Genomic DNA, 17,602 nt, shown 5'->3' on the forward strand with positions numbered 1-17,602 from the left:
TGCTACCCACCAGGTGGACTCCTTTCAAAGCTTCCTGTTTTCAGAGTAACAACTACACGCGAAGGTAGTAGTAGTCTTAACCCAAAGACACCACGCAAACATCGATATGGCCATTTTAATTGGATTCCAGTCTCAATAGCCTTCTTCCCTTTCTTGTTCTTTTCTCTTTGTCTGTCTTGTGCAGACATGTGACAGGGTCCTCTGTGAAGTCTTTCCAGTACAGTCCAACAGTATGTCCCAAATGGCAACCTATTCCCTTTACAGTGCACTACTTTTGACCAGAGCCCTGCTTAGAAGTAGTGCACTATGTAGGGGATAGCGTGTCATTTGGAACACAACCAGTATGTCCCTGTGTTTTGATTTGATTTGGGGGGTTTTAAACCAGATGTGGGTTAAATTAAATGATTCGTTATTCACCGTGCCACCATTTCCATTTTTATAAAAATGGCAATCTTATCTTTACCTCTGCATTGTTAGAAACGGCCCCATAAGTAAGCATTTCACTGTTAGTCTACATCTAACAGCAAATTATTTTATTTGATTTGAAATTCTGTATTGTACTGTAGGCCATGATTGTTTATGAAACAGACTAGCCTTCCTCTCCTTGTCTCCTTTCTTTCATCATCACTGATCTGACCAGATTGGACAGGTAAAAGTGACATGAGGAAAACCTACAATTGTCCAGTTCTTTTAGATTAGATTTGGATAAGAACAGATGGAGGAAGGGAAGACAGTGTACTGAAAGGTTTAAGGAGAGGATAAGGTTTCTAGACCCTTGTACATAAGACAGATAAAATAACAGAGCCAGAGATGGGCAAAGATACTTACAAATGTTTCTTGTTAGAAAATACAACCTATCAAAGTCAAAAACAAAATACTTTTGCCAAGTAATGTATTTCAATCAAATACGTGCAAGTAGCCCCATTAACAACAACAACATTCTCAGTAACGATTACAGAAATGTTTTACTTGCTATGACTTTGATGTGGTTGCTTATCTACCTTAGCTGAATGTACGGACTGCTGTGAGACGCTCTGGATAAGAGCGTCTGCTAAACGACCAAAATGTGCATTTATAAAAATGAACACTTGCAAAGCACATTGGGTATTGTTTTCTAATGAGCTCTACTCCCAAACAATTAGTATTTTAATTAAATATGGCCTTGTTTGTGGGCAGAGCTCATTAGAATAATACCCAGTGTGTTATGCGAGTGCTCATTCTTTCCATTTTTGGTCATTTATCAGACACTCTTATCACACCCGAGTGCCGTCAGACTTCTGATACCGATGCAGCAAATTTGGGGTGATGGGGGGGACGGGACAAAATTGTGTACCGCTTTAAAAAATGGTACAGAAAAGTATTTTGGTATTGTCCCAAACTCGATCCCGTGGACCGCAAGTAGTACACATGAAGTTTTTTTTCCCTAGCACGACACAGTTTATTCAAATAAACAAATATTGATGGTTAGTTGATTACTGTGCAGTGCTAGGGTAAACAAAATATATATATGTGCACTACTCTAAAGTATCTTGTTACAAAATACATTGGATTGTACATCAGGACAGTTACTCAAAAGTCATTTAAATATGTATTTCAAATACATGTAACAGAAATGAAGCCCATCTCTGAACAGGGAGATACAATTTAGAAGGAACTATGCACTAAGCATATGTAAATGACCCCTGTTGAACTCACTCACTATATACATTTTTTCAGAGAGCTACAGTGCATTCGGAAAGTACTCAGACCCCTTGACTTTTTCCACATTTTGTTACATTACAGCCTTATTCTGAAATTGATTAAATTGCTTTTTCCCCTCATCAATCTACACACAATACCCCATTATGACAGAGCAAAAGCTGTATCTCAGAAATGTTTGCAAATGTATTAAAATTATCAAGTGTAATATCACATTTACATAAGTATTCAGACCCTTTATTCAGTACTTTGTTGAAGGACCTTTGGCAGCGATTACAACCTCGAGTTTTCTTGGGTATGACACTACAACCTTGGCACCCCTGTATTTGGGGAGTTTCTCCCATTCTTCTCTGCAGATCCTCGCAAGCTCTATCAGGTTGAATGGGGAGCATCTCTGCACAGCTATTTTCAGGTCTTTCCGGAGATGTTCGATCAGGTTCAAGTCCGGGCTCTGACTGGGCCACTCAAGGACATTCAGAGACTTGTCCCGAAGCCACTCCTGCATTGTCTTTCTTGGCTGTGTGCTTAGGGTCGTTGTCCTGTTGGAAGGTGAACCTTCGCCCCAGTCTGAGCGCTCTGGAGCAGGTTTTCATCAAGGATCTCTGTACTTTGTTCCGTTCCTCTTTCCCTCCATCCTGACTAGTCTCCCAGTCCCTGCTGCTGAAAAACATAACCACAACATGATGCTGCCACCACCATGCTTCACCGTAGGGATGGTGCATTGTTTCCTCCAGACGTGACACTTGGCATTCAGGCCAAAGAGATCAATCTTGGTTTCATTAGACCAGAGAATCTTGTTTCTCATGGTCTGAGAGTCCTTTAGGTTCCACACTTCTTCCATTTAAGAATGCTGGAAGCCACTGTGTTCTTGGGGACCTTCAATGCTGCAGACATTTTTTTGGTACCCTTCCCCAGATCTGTGCCTCGACACAATCCTGTCTCTGACCTCTACAGACAATTACTTCGACCTTATAGCTTGGTTTTTGACATGCACTGTCAACTGTGGGACCTTACACAGACAATCAAGTTGCAGAAACGTTTTACGGATGATATATGGAAACAGGATGCACCGGAGCTCAATTTCGAGTCTCATATCAAAGGGTCTGCAAAGGGTCTGAATACTTACGTAAAGAAGCTATTAAAGAAGCTATTTCTGTTTTAGTTTTTTATATAAATTAGCAAACATTTCTAAAAACTTGTTTTCGCTTCGTAATTATGGGGTATTGTGTATAGATTGACGAGAAACCTTTTTTAAAATCTGTTTTAAAATAAGGCTGTAACGTCACAAAATGTGGAACAAGTCAAGGGGTGTGAATGCTTCCTGAATGCACTGTGCACAATTAACAAAGCCAAGTGAGACTTGAACGGAGCCTCTAATTGTCGACAGGTTCACAGTTGGATATGTGTACAAAAATAGGTTAAGCATGAAATTATACATTTGGGTTTGAGAAGAAAGACTGATTAAAGGTGCTAGGCAAAAGGTCTGGGTTGCCTTTAAGGGTTGGGTGCCCTTATCCTAAATGGGACTGCGTGGCGAATAAGCACATAAGTACACTTAGACAGGAGGTGCCATTGAGAGAGTCTCTAAAGGTAAAGGTTGTGCAACCACTCTCTCTGTTGTCTGTTTCATCAGCGGCTGAGTTTGACCTTTGGAGACCAAGTGTTGAACCTTGCCAGCAATCAGTGACATTAATTGTTCAATTATAGTAAGTACTAGGCAGACACAAAAAGCAGCAGGACTGTGGCCCTCGAGAAGTGAAGTAGTGTTCTCCTAATCAGACCACACTGTATACAGCGGGCAAACATTGTTGCAAAGATCAAATCAAATCAAATTCTATTTGTTACATGCGCCGAATACAACAGGTGTAGACCGTGAAATGCTTACTTTACAAGAACCTTAACCAACAATGCAGTTCAATACTAGTTGTATAAGGAGGACGTTTTGTGAACATCTTTTGAGCAACCAGATAGCAACCAAAATACAACGTCTTTCCCCATGACGCCTCTTTACCTGGTTGTAACAGAGACCAGATGGTTGCAATCTGGTTTTATGATGTCTTCTCAACCAGAAACCCAGTTTACAAGCAGAAAATGAAGACGTCATGTGCCAAATTAGTAAGGCTTCAAACACACAGTAACTCAGGACTTATTGTGGAAAATTCAATTATTCTGCCACGACAGAATGGTTGATTACTTGAAGTCCATTAACAAGGGAAAGGTCACAGCCAGGTAGTTACCTGTGGCTCCCTGCCCAGGCCGGCCCCTCCTCCCACGGCCACAACGGGCACTCCGGTCTGGGCCGAGACAAACTCCATCATGGGGGCCAGGGGAGCCTGGTTGTGTGGCGGGGGCCTCTCCTCCTCGAACACCAGGCCCTGGAGCGGCGTGGTGGCCAGCAGCTCACACAGCTGCAGAAGAAGGCTCGCCGGGCTGCTCTCGTTCACCGTCAGGTAGATCACGTTGGCCGGGCCATACTGCGTCATCACGCTGTCTCCCACCAGAGCCGCCGATGCAGACGCCAGCGTGGCAGATGCCGACACCGTGGCCAATGACGATGAGGCCCCCCTTCCCTGAGGCCCCCCCGGCCCGCCCGCTGCGCCCGTTCCCCCAGCAGCGGCCGTCTCCGGGAGCAGGGAGGAGCCCGAGTGGACCACAGCGATGTTGACAACGCCCAAGTCCCTCTCTCTCTCCCGGGGGCGGAGCAGGAGGGGAGGGGAGGAGCGAGCGGGCCCCGTGCAGGCCAGCACGGCCAACAGGAGGGAGAGGACAGGCTTGGCCGCCATGGGGGAGGGAGGAGGGGGGGGCGCAGTTTGGTGGGCGGAGGGGTGGCGGCGGTTCACAGGCGAAGAGGGACCTGAAGTGGAGAGGGGAGAAGAAAGGATAAATTAGTGAGGAGAGGAGCAATGATACGCATAGAAGTAAGTAGGAGCTGCAGTGGCGAGGGATACTATTGAAAAACTATCAAGAGGAAGAGAGGGGGGAGTTTAGGCGTAATGGGAAAAGGGGAGCTTTCCACTGTGCCTCATCTACAAAGAGCAGGTTTCAAAAGGGAAGGGGGAGAGAGAGAGAGAGAGAGAGAAAGAGAAAGAGAGAGCGAAAGAGAGAGAGAGAGTCGCAGTGGGGCAGAGAGATTGCGCTAGGCGGGGGGGGGGGGGAATGAAATGTGAAGGGGAGGCCTGCATCACCTACCATACGATCGATCAACATCAATTAAGGTCAGTGTAAGCGTAAAGCCAAGTACAGTGAACTACAGAGGAACATAAGCTCACTGCTTAGGGACTAGAGTAGGAGTGCTCACCCCTTGAACTCAACCCTCCCCCCTACGGGACATCAGAATTCATTACCCCAGGAGCTGATTCATGGTTCGGTCCCACACCATTAGAGAGCTTTAAAGCTAAGCTATAGGTATTTGCAGCCATAAACCACCAACGGGTACTGTACATCTAAACGGACTGGGCTAAATTACAATACAAATAAAAATGTGGGGGAAGGAAGAGTTAAGTCGAGGTAGGTGTGTGTATGCACATTTTTTATTTAACAATTGTGGTTGAGGTGGGGTAATGCTCCGTGCAGTAGAATCAGGCTATGGGACTGTACGCGAAACGTAAGGAGATGTAAAGCAATGAATCATTTTGAAGTCGCTTAGCGTGCCAACCCCCCCCCCCCATCCCCCTTCCTTCTCAACCCCCCTTTCCATTCACTCTCTTTAATTAACCCTCCCTCTCCCTTGGGGCACACACAAATACACACAGTCGAAAACACACTCTCTCCAGATCACTAACGCGCAGAGCAACGTGCATACACAATCAGCATCTGGCCATCCGTCTCCTAGAGCCTGTTATTTCTCCTAGCGTCCGTGGCTAATGTCATTGCTTTGAACCAGAAGGCTTGCTGACGTAATGTTCTCCTCACACCGCCCAAACCAACAGCTTCTTCCTGCCTTGTTCTCTCACTCTCTATCTAATTCCATTTTCGCAACCCTCCTTTTGATGCCGACTCATCATCTGAGGAAGAAATGCACAAAAAAAGGGGGATCACAATGAAGTGATCAGTTTGGGGGAAAAGGGGGGGGGGGGGGACAAACAAAAATGAACAGTAGCAGTCGTGGAATAGAGAGAGCAAATATAGGAGTGAGCCAGTGAGCCAGATAGCCACAGTGGCTGGAAAGTGAAAGAGAAGGCAATATAGTAGGGCTAGAGGATATACTGTATCTAGGGGACGGTAGTAGAGGGAGGGTAGAAAGAGAAATATTTAACACTATCCTCAATATACCATTCAGACAGAGCCAGACTTCAGCCCGAATGAGTGAAAAATGGCTCACCCGAACCCGGCCTGTTGCATAATTAAGGTGGATATTACTACTGCCTACCCCAGTTAAGCCTATGGGCAGAACCTGCCATGAAACCTAATGGCCTCACCCTTTTTCACAGGGAGAAAGACTCTTGAATATGTTTCCCCGATACAGCACAAAGGGCAAGTGGCTGAGTCCAGTACAGACTGTATGAAACCAGTACAGACCATATGAAACCAGTACAGACTGTATGAAACCAGTACAGACCATATAAAACCAGTACAGACTGTATGAAACCAGTACAGACCATATGAAACCAGTACAGACTGTATGAAACCAGTACAGACCATATGAAACCAGTACAGACTGTATGAAACCAGTACAGACCATATGAAACCAGTACAGACTGTATGAAAACAGTACAGACCGTATGAAACCAGTACAGACCGTATGAAACCAGTACAGACCATATGAAACCAGTACAGACCGTATGAAACCAGTACAGACCATATGAAACCAGTACAGACCGTATGAAACCAGTACAGACTGTATGAAACCAGTACAGACCATATGAAACCAGTACAGACCATATGAAACCAGTACAGACCATATGAAACCAGTACAGACCGTATGAAACCAGTACAGACCATATGAAACCAGTACAGACTGTATGAAACCAGTACAGACCATATGAAACCAGTACAGACTGTATGAAACCAGTACAGACCATATGAAACCAGTACAGACTGTATGAAACCAGTACAGACCATATGAAACCAGTACAGACCGTATGAAACCAGTACAGACCGTATGAAAACAGTACAGACCGTATGAAACCAGTACAGACCATATGAAACCAGTACAGACCATATGAAACCAGTACAGACCGTATGAAACCAGTACAGACCGTATGAAACCAGTACAGACCGTATGAAAACAGTACAGACCGTATGAAAACCAGTACAGACCGTATGAAAACCAGTACAGACCGTATGAAACCAGTACAGACCGTATGAAACCAGTACAAACCAGTACAGACCATATGAAACCAGTACAGCCCATATGAAACCAGTACAGACCATATGAAACCAGTACAGCTCATATGAAATCAGTACAGACCATATGAAACCAGTACAGCCCATATGAAACCAGTACAGACCATATGAAACCAGTAAAAACCACACAGGTGCTGTACTCAGTCCGCAGGCCATAGGGATTCATCTAGTTCAAACCGTATGAAACCAGCACACACCAGTACAGACACAGGTTCTCCACTCAGTTCGAAGGGGATACGGCTAAATCCAGTCATCCGCACGACAAACCATACATACGGGTTCAATCATTCCAGGCTAGCATTCCATCCGTTGTCCCTAACACCAGTCAGCTTGTGTTGTCACTCCCCGGGCCTCTCATATACAGGAGTTTTATGGTCTTCCACTGGCATGGAGTGCATTGTTTGTTGCCTATGTTAAATGGGCCCTGTGGTATCATGGCTGTAGAGAGGTATAGGGGTTAGGGAAATGGCGTTGGGAGAAGATGATTAGAATACAGGTCAGAGTTGCTGTACGCTGTGGCTCCCCAGAGATTACTGTCAAACACACAGCTGTATGAATGGATAATGAATATCCTGGCCTGCATGAGCAGTTTCAGCTGTAAATACTGGACGGAACTCTGTAGCCGCGTTATCTATCCAGACATTAGCATAGAGGGTTTACATCCTTGAACTCCTCCCCATATCTATTTGTCTTGGTTGTCAACGGCTTACAGTCCTAATGGGTTTTACAACATGAATGGATGTCCTTATATTTCCCCTCCAAAGAACCCCTGCATCTTGTGTTGACGGTCGTATTGCACGTTCAGCTCCGACATGAATCTTCTGTGATGATCATATAGCATGGTCAGCTCAAAACGCTCTCAGAGGAAAACAAGATAACCGGTAGCCATTAATAACTGCACTGCCCATGAAGGAAACGGGCCCACAGACAGCGTGATCGTGTCCAGTCTCTCTTTCTGGCCGTCTAAGTGTTGCCAGACTCTCTGCTCTTGTCCAGAGCAGCACAAGGCTTAGGAGGAACTGTCTGTCCCTGTCTTACTCCAAACGGCATCCGCCGGCACTGTGGCACACCATTAGCAGGAGTGTGATGTACAGTCAGGTGTGCTCAAAGCATCTCATGACCCATAAGTCAGGACCCTCCCTAATAAGCTTAAAGGTGACTTGACTAGCCCCCTGACACACAGAAGGACATTCACACACACACACACACACTCTCGCACGCAAACACACACACGCTCTTCATACCCACACAATCGTATACACACTCACACAGAGTAAGATTCAATTCAATTTTGTCAAAGCAAACTACTTTTCAAGGCACTCCGTGACTCCATGTCTGACAGAATTGGAATTTCACGTAGTTAAAGAGGTCTTCCTCATGCTACAGCATCTACTGTAGGTACAGCTCGATGCACTTGTAATATATACATTGTCAGACAGACTGGCGGTTACGATATTTATCTTATTCTATATATATATATATATATATATATATATATATATATATATATATATAACAACCATTTTTTTTGTAAAAAAATTCCCTCGAGGTGATCTGTCTTGTCTCCAAGGAAGTCCCAGGAGAACAACGGAACAAAAACAGGGCTCCCTGAGCTTTAAGCACGTAAACATACCTCTTTTTCTTTTACACAAAAAATGTACTCCAATTCCCTCACACTGAGCACAGCAGTTAGTTATGCAACGCTACTTTTAAGTAGTTAAGACAAATGGTCTGAAGGGTTTGCCTGGATGAAATACAATTACTTTACGCACTAGTATTTCTCATTACATTTTGCACCAAATAAGGACACACAAGAAGCAATATTCATCATTTCCTACTGATCTTTGTGGCTGTAAATAAAGAACATCGCATTCCAATTTATTGGGGATGTGATGCATTACCTCAGCATCGTCTTTGCATGAAAGTAATTTGGTGGTGGAAATTGTACTGGGAACAAACCTTGCCCCATAGCACTCTGCATACAAAGGAGCAATATTATTTCTATCAATAATTGCTACTCTAAAATACATATCACATTACATTTGCTGAGGGTCATTGGTGACATTCTTCATTCCCCATATGCTGCGGCTATGGATGGTGGGAGGGGAAGGAATCAATGAATGCTGGCCTGCTCGGAGGAAGCACTGAGGTATTTAACAGCGTCTGCTCTCTCTGCAAAGAAGTAATCAACAGGCTAACCGGTGACCTTGCTAAGAATGTTTTTAATAAACATGACCTTCATTAGATTTAAAGAGAAGCTGGTGAAGGGAGTTATGAGTGAAGGGGCAGAGGATGATAAGATATATTCTTCCAGGAAATGACAGGGGAAGAAGGAAAGGTAAAATCAGGCAAGTGGAAGAGCGAGAGAGGGTGGGAGGGGAGGTGGATAAGACGGAGGAGAGACATGAGGACAGACCAAGGACGGTGGGTGGGGGGGGGGGGTGTGCCCAGTGGGTTATAAGATGCTGAGGGTGTCTCTTGCTCCCTCGACCCCCCCCCCCCCCCCTGGTATGTTCCTTCTGCCTCTCTCTTTCTCTCTCTCTTCCCTCTACCATTCCATCTATCTCCCACTCCCTCTCTATCTATCCCTGGCCTGTCCCTCTCTCCCTCTCCTATCTATCACACTCCCCTCGTTTGTTTCTCCTTCTCTCCTCTCCTGCCTCTCTTCCCTCTATCCTACTCCCTCCCCTTCCCTTGTGGCTCCCTCAGTCTGTCACACGCTTCTAAAGGGTTTCATGTCTCCAGAGTCCCATTTGGCCAGGCCTAATGAGTTGGTATTTAGCTGGCTCACGATCCTCAACTTTGACCCCAAGGGAGCTGGCGGATTACAGGTCTCCGCCGGTGGGTGTCTCGGTTGACACGCCACAATAAAGAATCAGCAAAGGTGCCTATCTACACGCCCCATGCAGTGCCACCTAAGAAGAACGACCTGTTGCATTCCCGGGCACAACGTAAACCCCCCCCCCAAAGACTGACCTTATTGTTACACAGAGCTTTATGACCAGCTTTATTAAATCCATGTGTCTGACAGTAGAGCCATCAATTTGAGGTATATTTATGTAAAATGCCATGGCTGTGGTTTTGTGGTTTGGTGCTAAGGTGGAATTAAAGTTGTTGGAAGGTAAAGAGAGACAAAGAAATTGGCAGGGTCTGTACACAAACACACCTATCGCAGGGAAAGTACACCTGGGAAGAACGAAAGACAATAGAGAAGAAAAAAACGAATCTATACCAGAGACAACACACACACACACACACACAACTCTTTATTTCAGTCTCTATAAATTGTCTTCCTCTTATGCCTCATTCAGCTCCCTCGCTCTCTCGGTTTCTCTCTCTCTCTCTCTCTTTCTCTATTCCTAGACATGTTCTGAACATACTGTACTGGGTTTTGAGCCAAAAACCTGCCTCTGTGAAAAAGGTCCACAGACGTATTCATCGGCTCTGTCAGACTCGCCCAACCAGCTGCCAATCAAGCAACCAACCAATAAACCTGCCTGTCAGTAGAACTGACTAAGAAAAAGAAAAAACACAGCTGAACCCGAGATGTGTAATCATTTGTGTTGGTCGGTGTCGTAGAGTAGCTGACTGAAGCTCAATTGCTCTCCTTAGAGGAAGCGAAATGAAGACAGACGTTTCCAGTTGTACTGGTACAAGAGGCTGTGTGTGGCCTAGCAGGTCGAAGCAGTGACTTCATCAAGCCAAAGTGTGCAAATGAAATGTCAATTTACATTTGGACGAAGGGGATTTACGATCAATGCCGTTAGCCAAATGTTAGCTCTCTACGATAAAGGAGACGGAATTTACGACCCGATTAAAACGCAATGTTAACAGAAAGCAAACCAATCTGTTCCACAGTGTTCTCAACAACTATTTAGACAGTATCAGCCCCACCATCGTCAAGAATAGAGACTCTCCATACCAAACTGTTTGCCCAAGCTTTTAAGGTTGGGGTCTCCTGAATGCATTTGATCAAGACGACACCCCCCCCCCCCCCCCCCCAAAAAAAAAACATGTAACCTGAAGATTTTGGAAAGAGTGCCCAGCTCACAGTAAAGAACAAGTATTAATTCACGGGCATTTTTGTTGTTCATTATCGTGGGACAATATCAGATTTTGTGCTTTAGAAGTTGAGTAGAGATTGCAACACCTACACTATAGCCATGATACACAGGCCTATTTGCAATGGATAGATACTGGCTTGTCACACTGTAAATATGCAAACAGTGATACAAGAGGCACCATTAAACACCCGTTCTGGGAGTCACCGAGGCAAGAAGCTTGAGTTGGTTGTCATTGAAAAGTCTTACTAGCTACACACAGCCGATAAAAACAGAAAAGGAGCATTAATGAATGTTGAAAGTTCATTTGAACATTAGACATATCGGCTCCCAGATAGGCTTGTGTTAAATGAGACGGCGCCTTCTTTGGTCAATGGGATCTGAGAAGGACAGCCTTTAGGCCTACATTTAGCCTAGCCTACTGTAGGCTAACTGACTAGGCTACGTAGCCAAACAGCGACAATAGAGCATTTGGAATGAAGATGTGGCTCCGAAGTTTCGGAGTGGCCTTCAAACAGGGTCTGGGTGAGTCGAAGGTGAGGTTCCCGATCACATTGTTCTGTCACGTACGTTCAGGCGGTCGTCTTTGGATGCGACCTTAAGGCAGACCCCCACCTCCAGCTCACTACTTTGACGTTAAGTCGGATCGAAGGCTTATAATCCCCCAAAAAAATTCAGTCAGGAAAGCTGAGAAAGTCTCATGGTGGATCCCCTGGGTGTAGCCAAGCCAACCAACAATTTCACCACCATCACCTTGACCACCATCACCATGGAGGAAAGCCAGGGCCACTTGGCTTGTCGCTAAAGAAGGTGACGCTAAAATGGCCTCCTTTCCTCCGCTAAGCAGAACAGGTGATTTCAGTCCAAGGACCCCACTAACATAGCTAACAATGTCATGCAGCCAACAACAACCATTTATTCATACACAAGTGACTCAATGAAACACCTCAGACTGAGTGCAATTCTCAGGGATGAAGAATCACTTTTGTAAAGGTGTACTCGATATGAAAGGACATCCTGCTTTCTGTTCCTTGTCTGTGGTAGGGTTTGTGTTCATTAGGCACCAAATAGTAGAAAACAGGCTGAAACAGGAAGGAACTACCTGGACTCGTTTTCTGTTGCTTGAAACATTTTCCATCGTGTGCCCTAATGAACACAACCCACCCCTGCCTGGAATTTGGAAGCACAGAGCTGAATCCTCAGGTGACACTACAGGTGCAGCCCTCCTTCTCTTCCTCCTCTGTCTCCTACTCAGTGGACCTGAACTTCTGAGTGTCACATTACTCTGGTGATTTACTGTGACAAGTCCCCACAAGTCGAGAGTTACGCAGAGCTGAAACAACTGTCTGAAAGAAGCCTCCCCTGAGTGACTTGGGTCTGCCATTGTCAGATTTGGTTCTCTACATAAAAGGGTTCCTCTGGGATAACAGTCATTCAGAGGCCATGATATCAGCTGATGACAAACGGTAAGATGTGTTTCAACAGCCTTCCCGGATGAAATGGAGCATTTTGGATTAGCCCTAGCTCCACAATCGGTTTCACTGGAGAAAAAAAACTCAATTAGAATGTGTGGACTGTTGCATTATTGTATGTGTGCGAAAATTGATGACACGTGAAACTAGGTTCATTATAGTCCAATAGCAAATCCCACCCGCTTTCATGCACACATGTCCAGTCCAGAATGTCTAACAAAAGAAAACATGTCGGGTACAATGTCATCAACTGAACAAGGAGTTTTCAAGCTACAGTCAAGATTCCATGCTGTCAAGCACTTGAGAACCCCGAACATGGAAAGTGTCCCTTCAAGGCTATCTACCGCATAATGATCAATGAAAAACCCTGTTTCAACTTGCTCTAGGATAGAAATAAAAGGCCTACAATATGAGTTGTCACAAGAATCAGTGTGCCCACGGACCGTTTAAGGATGCAAATGTTATTGAAACATGCCACTAGCCTACAGAGCAAGCATTTACTCAATATACACCAGTGGGGGTCGGTGCCGTTTATGATGAGGGAGGACCATTTTAATTTTCATGAGCACGGCCTTGTTTCTATTCCAGCATATTGGATGACTGTCATATATATTCCATTCACCCAGCTCAATGTAACATCGAGAGGTTTAGGCTACTCCTGTACATGATACTCGAAATTGGCCCTTTACCCATCATGAGGTTGCTACAACCTAGCCTACGAATGAACGTTTTACAGCGTGGCACAGGTCGAGAGACATTAGAGTCATCAAGGTGACCGACGGTGACACACATTCAACACCACCTTGCACACTCTTGCCTGCATCTAGTTCATCTAGGTTATAATCATTACTCCAACAGTTGCAAACAAGAGTTTCTATTGGACAAATTCAGGTGTGTTTATCCCCGTTTCATTTTGTTTGCTTCCGTTTAAGAAACTTTTTTTTTTCCAACAGAATTGGCGGAATTAATAGCCACATAGCCTATAGAGTGTGTTCATAAATTCACTCTGGAGTGCCAGAGTGCAAAGCTGTGGGCGTTTGTAAATTCAGAGAGCTGTCAGATTGTACGTTTGTAAATTCAGAGTGTTTAGCTTTCGGAGCGTTCAGAGCACACACTGGACTCTCTGACCGACGAGTAGGGTTGATCCGAGCATACTGACCTCAAAAAGTCAGTGAAGAACTTAAGTTAAATGGCTAAAGTTTGCTAGCTTGCTAGCTACTTCCAGACACAAATTAGAGAACACCTGAACACCATTTTACTCGCCCTAGCAGAGCTGGTTAGGCAATTTTCATGTTATCTAGAGTGTTGGTGACTGTAACTGAACTGCAGGCAAAAATGTAATTACGTTATTTTGCCGAAATTTACTGGCACCGGTCATATTCAACGGGTATTGCGCGTTCGTAAATTCATCAGTTATTCTGCACTCGGGATAGCCAGCTAGCTAACATAGTATCCCTCTCTGAACCGGGTGTTTGAGTAGGCTAAACTAGCTAGCTACATTTGCTAGCTAAGTAAGTGAAAGTAAAAAAAAAATATATATATATATATACAGTGCATTCGGAAAGTATTCAGACCCATTGACTTTTACCACATTTTGTTACGTCACAGCCTTATTCTAAAATGTATTAAATACATTTTTTACTCATCAATCTACACACAATACCCCATAATGACAAAGCAAAAACAGGTGTTTAGACATTTTTGCAAATGTATTAAAATACATAACAGAAATACCTTATTTACATACGCTTTCAAACCCTTTGCAATGAGACTCGATATTGAGCTCAGGTGCATCCTGTTTCCATTGATCATCCTTGAGATGTGGTAAATTCAATTGATTGGACATGATTTGGAAAGGCACACACCTGTCTATATAAGGTCCCACAGTTGACAGTGCATGTCTGAGCAAAAAACAAGCCATGAGGTCGAAGGAATTGTCCATAGAGCTCCGAGACAGGATTGTGTCGAGGCACAGATCTGGGGAAGAAAAAAAAAATTGCTACAGGTCCCCAAGAACACAGTGGCCTCCATCAATATTAAAATGAAGAAGCATGGACCTAGAGCTGGCCGGCCATCCCAAACTGAGCAATCGGGGGAGAAGAGCCTTGGTCTGGGAGGTGACCAAGAACATGATGGTCACTCTGACAGAGCTCCAGAGTTCCTCTGTGGAGATGGGAGAACCTTCCAGAAGGACAACCATCTCTGCAGCACTCCACCAATCAGGCCTTTATGGTAGAGTGGCCAGACAAAAGCCACTCCTCAGTAAAAGGCACATGACAGCCCGCGTGGAGTTTGCCAAAAGGCACCTAAAGGACTCTCAGACCATGAGAAACAAGATTCTCTGGTCTGATGAAACCAAGATTGATCTCTTTGGCCTGAATGCCAAGTGTCACATCTGGAGGAAATCTGGCACCATCCCTACGGTGAAGCATGGTGGTGGCAGCATCATGCTGTGAGAATGTTTTTCAGCGGCAGGGACTGGGAGACTAGTCAGGATCGAGCGACTGATGAACGGAGCAAAGTACTGAGTGATCCTTGATGAAAACCTGCACCAGAGCGCTCAGGACCTCAGACTTGGGTGAAGGTTCACCTTCCAACAGGACAACAACCCTGAGCACACAGTCAAGTCTCTGTATGTCCTTTAGTGGCCCAGCCAGAGCCTGTACTTGAACCCGATCTAACACCTCTGGAGAGACTTGAAAATAGCTGTGCAGCGACGCTCCCCATCCAACCTGACAGAGCTTGAGAGGATCTGCAGAGATGAATGGAAGAAACTCCCCAAATACAGGTGTGCCATGCTTGTTAGAAACTCCCCAAATACAGGTGTGCCAAGCTTGTAGCGTCATACCCAAGAAGACTCAAGGCTGTAATCGCTTCCAAAGGTACTTCAAAAAAGTACTGAGTAAAGTGTCTGAATACTTATGTAAATGTGGTATTTCAGTTTTGAACATTAATGAGGGGGGGGGGGAACAAATGAATCAATGTTAGAACAAGGCTGTAACATAATAAAATGTGTAAAAGGTGAAGGGGTCTGAACACTTTCCAAATGCACTGTAATGCGAAATATAGCTAGCTAGCTCACGCTCTCTCTTGCTTCTCCTTCATTTTGAAATGAACTATTGTCTTTCTCTCTCTTTGAGTCAACTACTCACCACATGTTATGCACTGCAGTGCTAACTAGCTGTAGCTTATGCTTTCAGTACTAGATTCATTCTCTAACCCTTTGATTGGGTGGACAACATGTCAGTTTATGCTACAAGAGCTCTGATAGGCTGGAGGACGTCCTCCAGAAGCTGCCATAATTACTGTGTAAGTCTATGTAAGGGGGTGAGACCCATGAGCCTCCTAGGTTTTGTATTGAGGTCAATGTACCCAGAGGAGGACAGAAGCTAGCTGTCCTTCGGCTATACCATGGTGGTACCCTACAGAGTGCTGCTGAGGCTACTGTAGACCTTCATTGCAAAACTGTGCATTTTAATAAATTATTTGGTGATGTGAATATATTTTGTATAGTTTTATCTAAAAAGGATAACTTTTTAATGTTTCACTGTTTTTATTTTTATGAAATTCATTGAGGAGAATGGTCCTCCCCATCCTCATCTGAGGAGCCTCCACTGAAATACACACATCAGTGCAAGTAGGATAGTTCGCCTAAAGAATTCTGACAAGATCAGAGCAAATTACCTTGTGCACAGCTCAGAATTGCAATTCAAAGAGCTGTCTCCCAATGAATATAGTGGGGAGAACAGCTGACAGATGGGTATTGGGTACATACAGAAAGCTCTAGGATTGATTCAACACCTGAAAGCTGTCTTGGGCAAATAGCAGGAGATGTGGCAGGGAAAAGGCTACAAAGTGTTCTCCCTGGACAAGAAAACAATAGAAAGGACAAAGGCACACATGCGCATAAACCGACTTCAAATGAAGGCAATGTGGTCGACATGGCATATTAATGAGGAATGGTTATGTACCCAGATGCACATGCGGATTTTGGTGAGGTAAGAAAGGTCCACATTTCTTTCATCACTAATGTAAGTTATGTGTGGTGACTCAGAACGTGTGTGTGTGTGTGTGTGTGTGTGTGTGTGTGTGTGTGTGTGTGTGTGTGTGTGTGTGTGTGTGTGTGTGAATAAAATCCCGTGCTGGTGTGTGTATGTACAGTAGGCTATGCATGTGCAATGTGAGTCTGGAAATAGTCAGAGCTCTTAGAGTGTGCACGCGCATCAATGACAGAGGGGTCAAAGTCTCGCGCACCGGCCGGTTGTCGCCTATCCATCAAGCTAGCTACCCATACGAGTCGACACATATATAGCCTCGGGAAACGCTACGCCACTATTCCGGTCCCCGTGTAAAACATTCAGCCGAATTTGAAGGGCAAATCTTGGAACACTTCTTAAAGAAAACCTAAACATATCAGCCTCACAGCAAGGAGTAAAATACTCACTGTTTTTCAGGAGCCCGACACTCTCTTCTCCCCTCGTCTCTCCATCCACAATACATCCATTCCTCTTCTGACCATATCCTGCGGGTGATCTCCCGATGTGTAGCCTATATATTGAAATGTTGCACCGATACACAGTGTCGAGCTTTTCTGTACTCAGTGAACCTACATGTTGCTGACTACCTCTCTTCCTCCCTCTTTCCCCTCTCACCAGTTATTTGGTTAAAATTCCGTATATACGCCTCGTCACCTAGCAACCTCTCTCTTCATCACTCCCGCGACACGTGTTGAATGCTAAACTTGTCGTTGTGGAATTTTTTTTTACGAAGGAGTAGATACACACTCAGTGGTGTATCAGTATGCAATCAAGATATTTATTAAAACTCTCTCTGCCTGTCTCCCTCCCTCCCCTCTCTTTTTCCCCCTCCCCTTAAACCCATATGTAAACCTCTATCCCTCCTCCCTGCTCCCTCATCTCCTCTCTCTCTCCAAGCAAAAGAGAAGCCAGTGTATAGCCTACCTTAAAAAAAAACACTAAAGATAATTCAAGCCTCGCGCTTTGCGGTTATGTTTGTCCTAAGGGA

At 44.7% G+C, this 17,602-nt stretch overlaps 1 protein-coding gene across 1 annotated transcript in view; it reads right to left on the bottom strand.

Annotated features, from left to right (window-relative positions):
* The window catches only part of LOC110487602 (uncharacterized), a 53,258-nt gene extending 36,041 nt beyond the window's left edge, over nt 1-17,217 (bottom strand). The window contains exons 1-2 of the mRNA XM_036971228.2: nt 17,022-17,217; nt 3,936-4,552 (exon numbers count right to left, since the gene is read on the bottom strand). Coding sequence (XP_036827123.1) covers nt 3,936-4,481 — 546 coding nt within the window. The 5' untranslated portion in view covers nt 4,482-4,552; nt 17,022-17,217. The remainder of the gene's footprint in view (nt 1-3,935; nt 4,553-17,021) is intronic.
* Nucleotides 17,218-17,602: the final 385 nt, after the last annotated feature.

The sequence above is a fragment of the Oncorhynchus mykiss genome, chromosome 30 (assembly GCF_057628025.1).
Source record: "Oncorhynchus mykiss isolate SJ-2025 chromosome 30, ASM5762802v1, whole genome shotgun sequence".
NCBI lineage: Eukaryota > Metazoa > Chordata > Actinopteri > Salmoniformes > Salmonidae > Oncorhynchus > Oncorhynchus mykiss.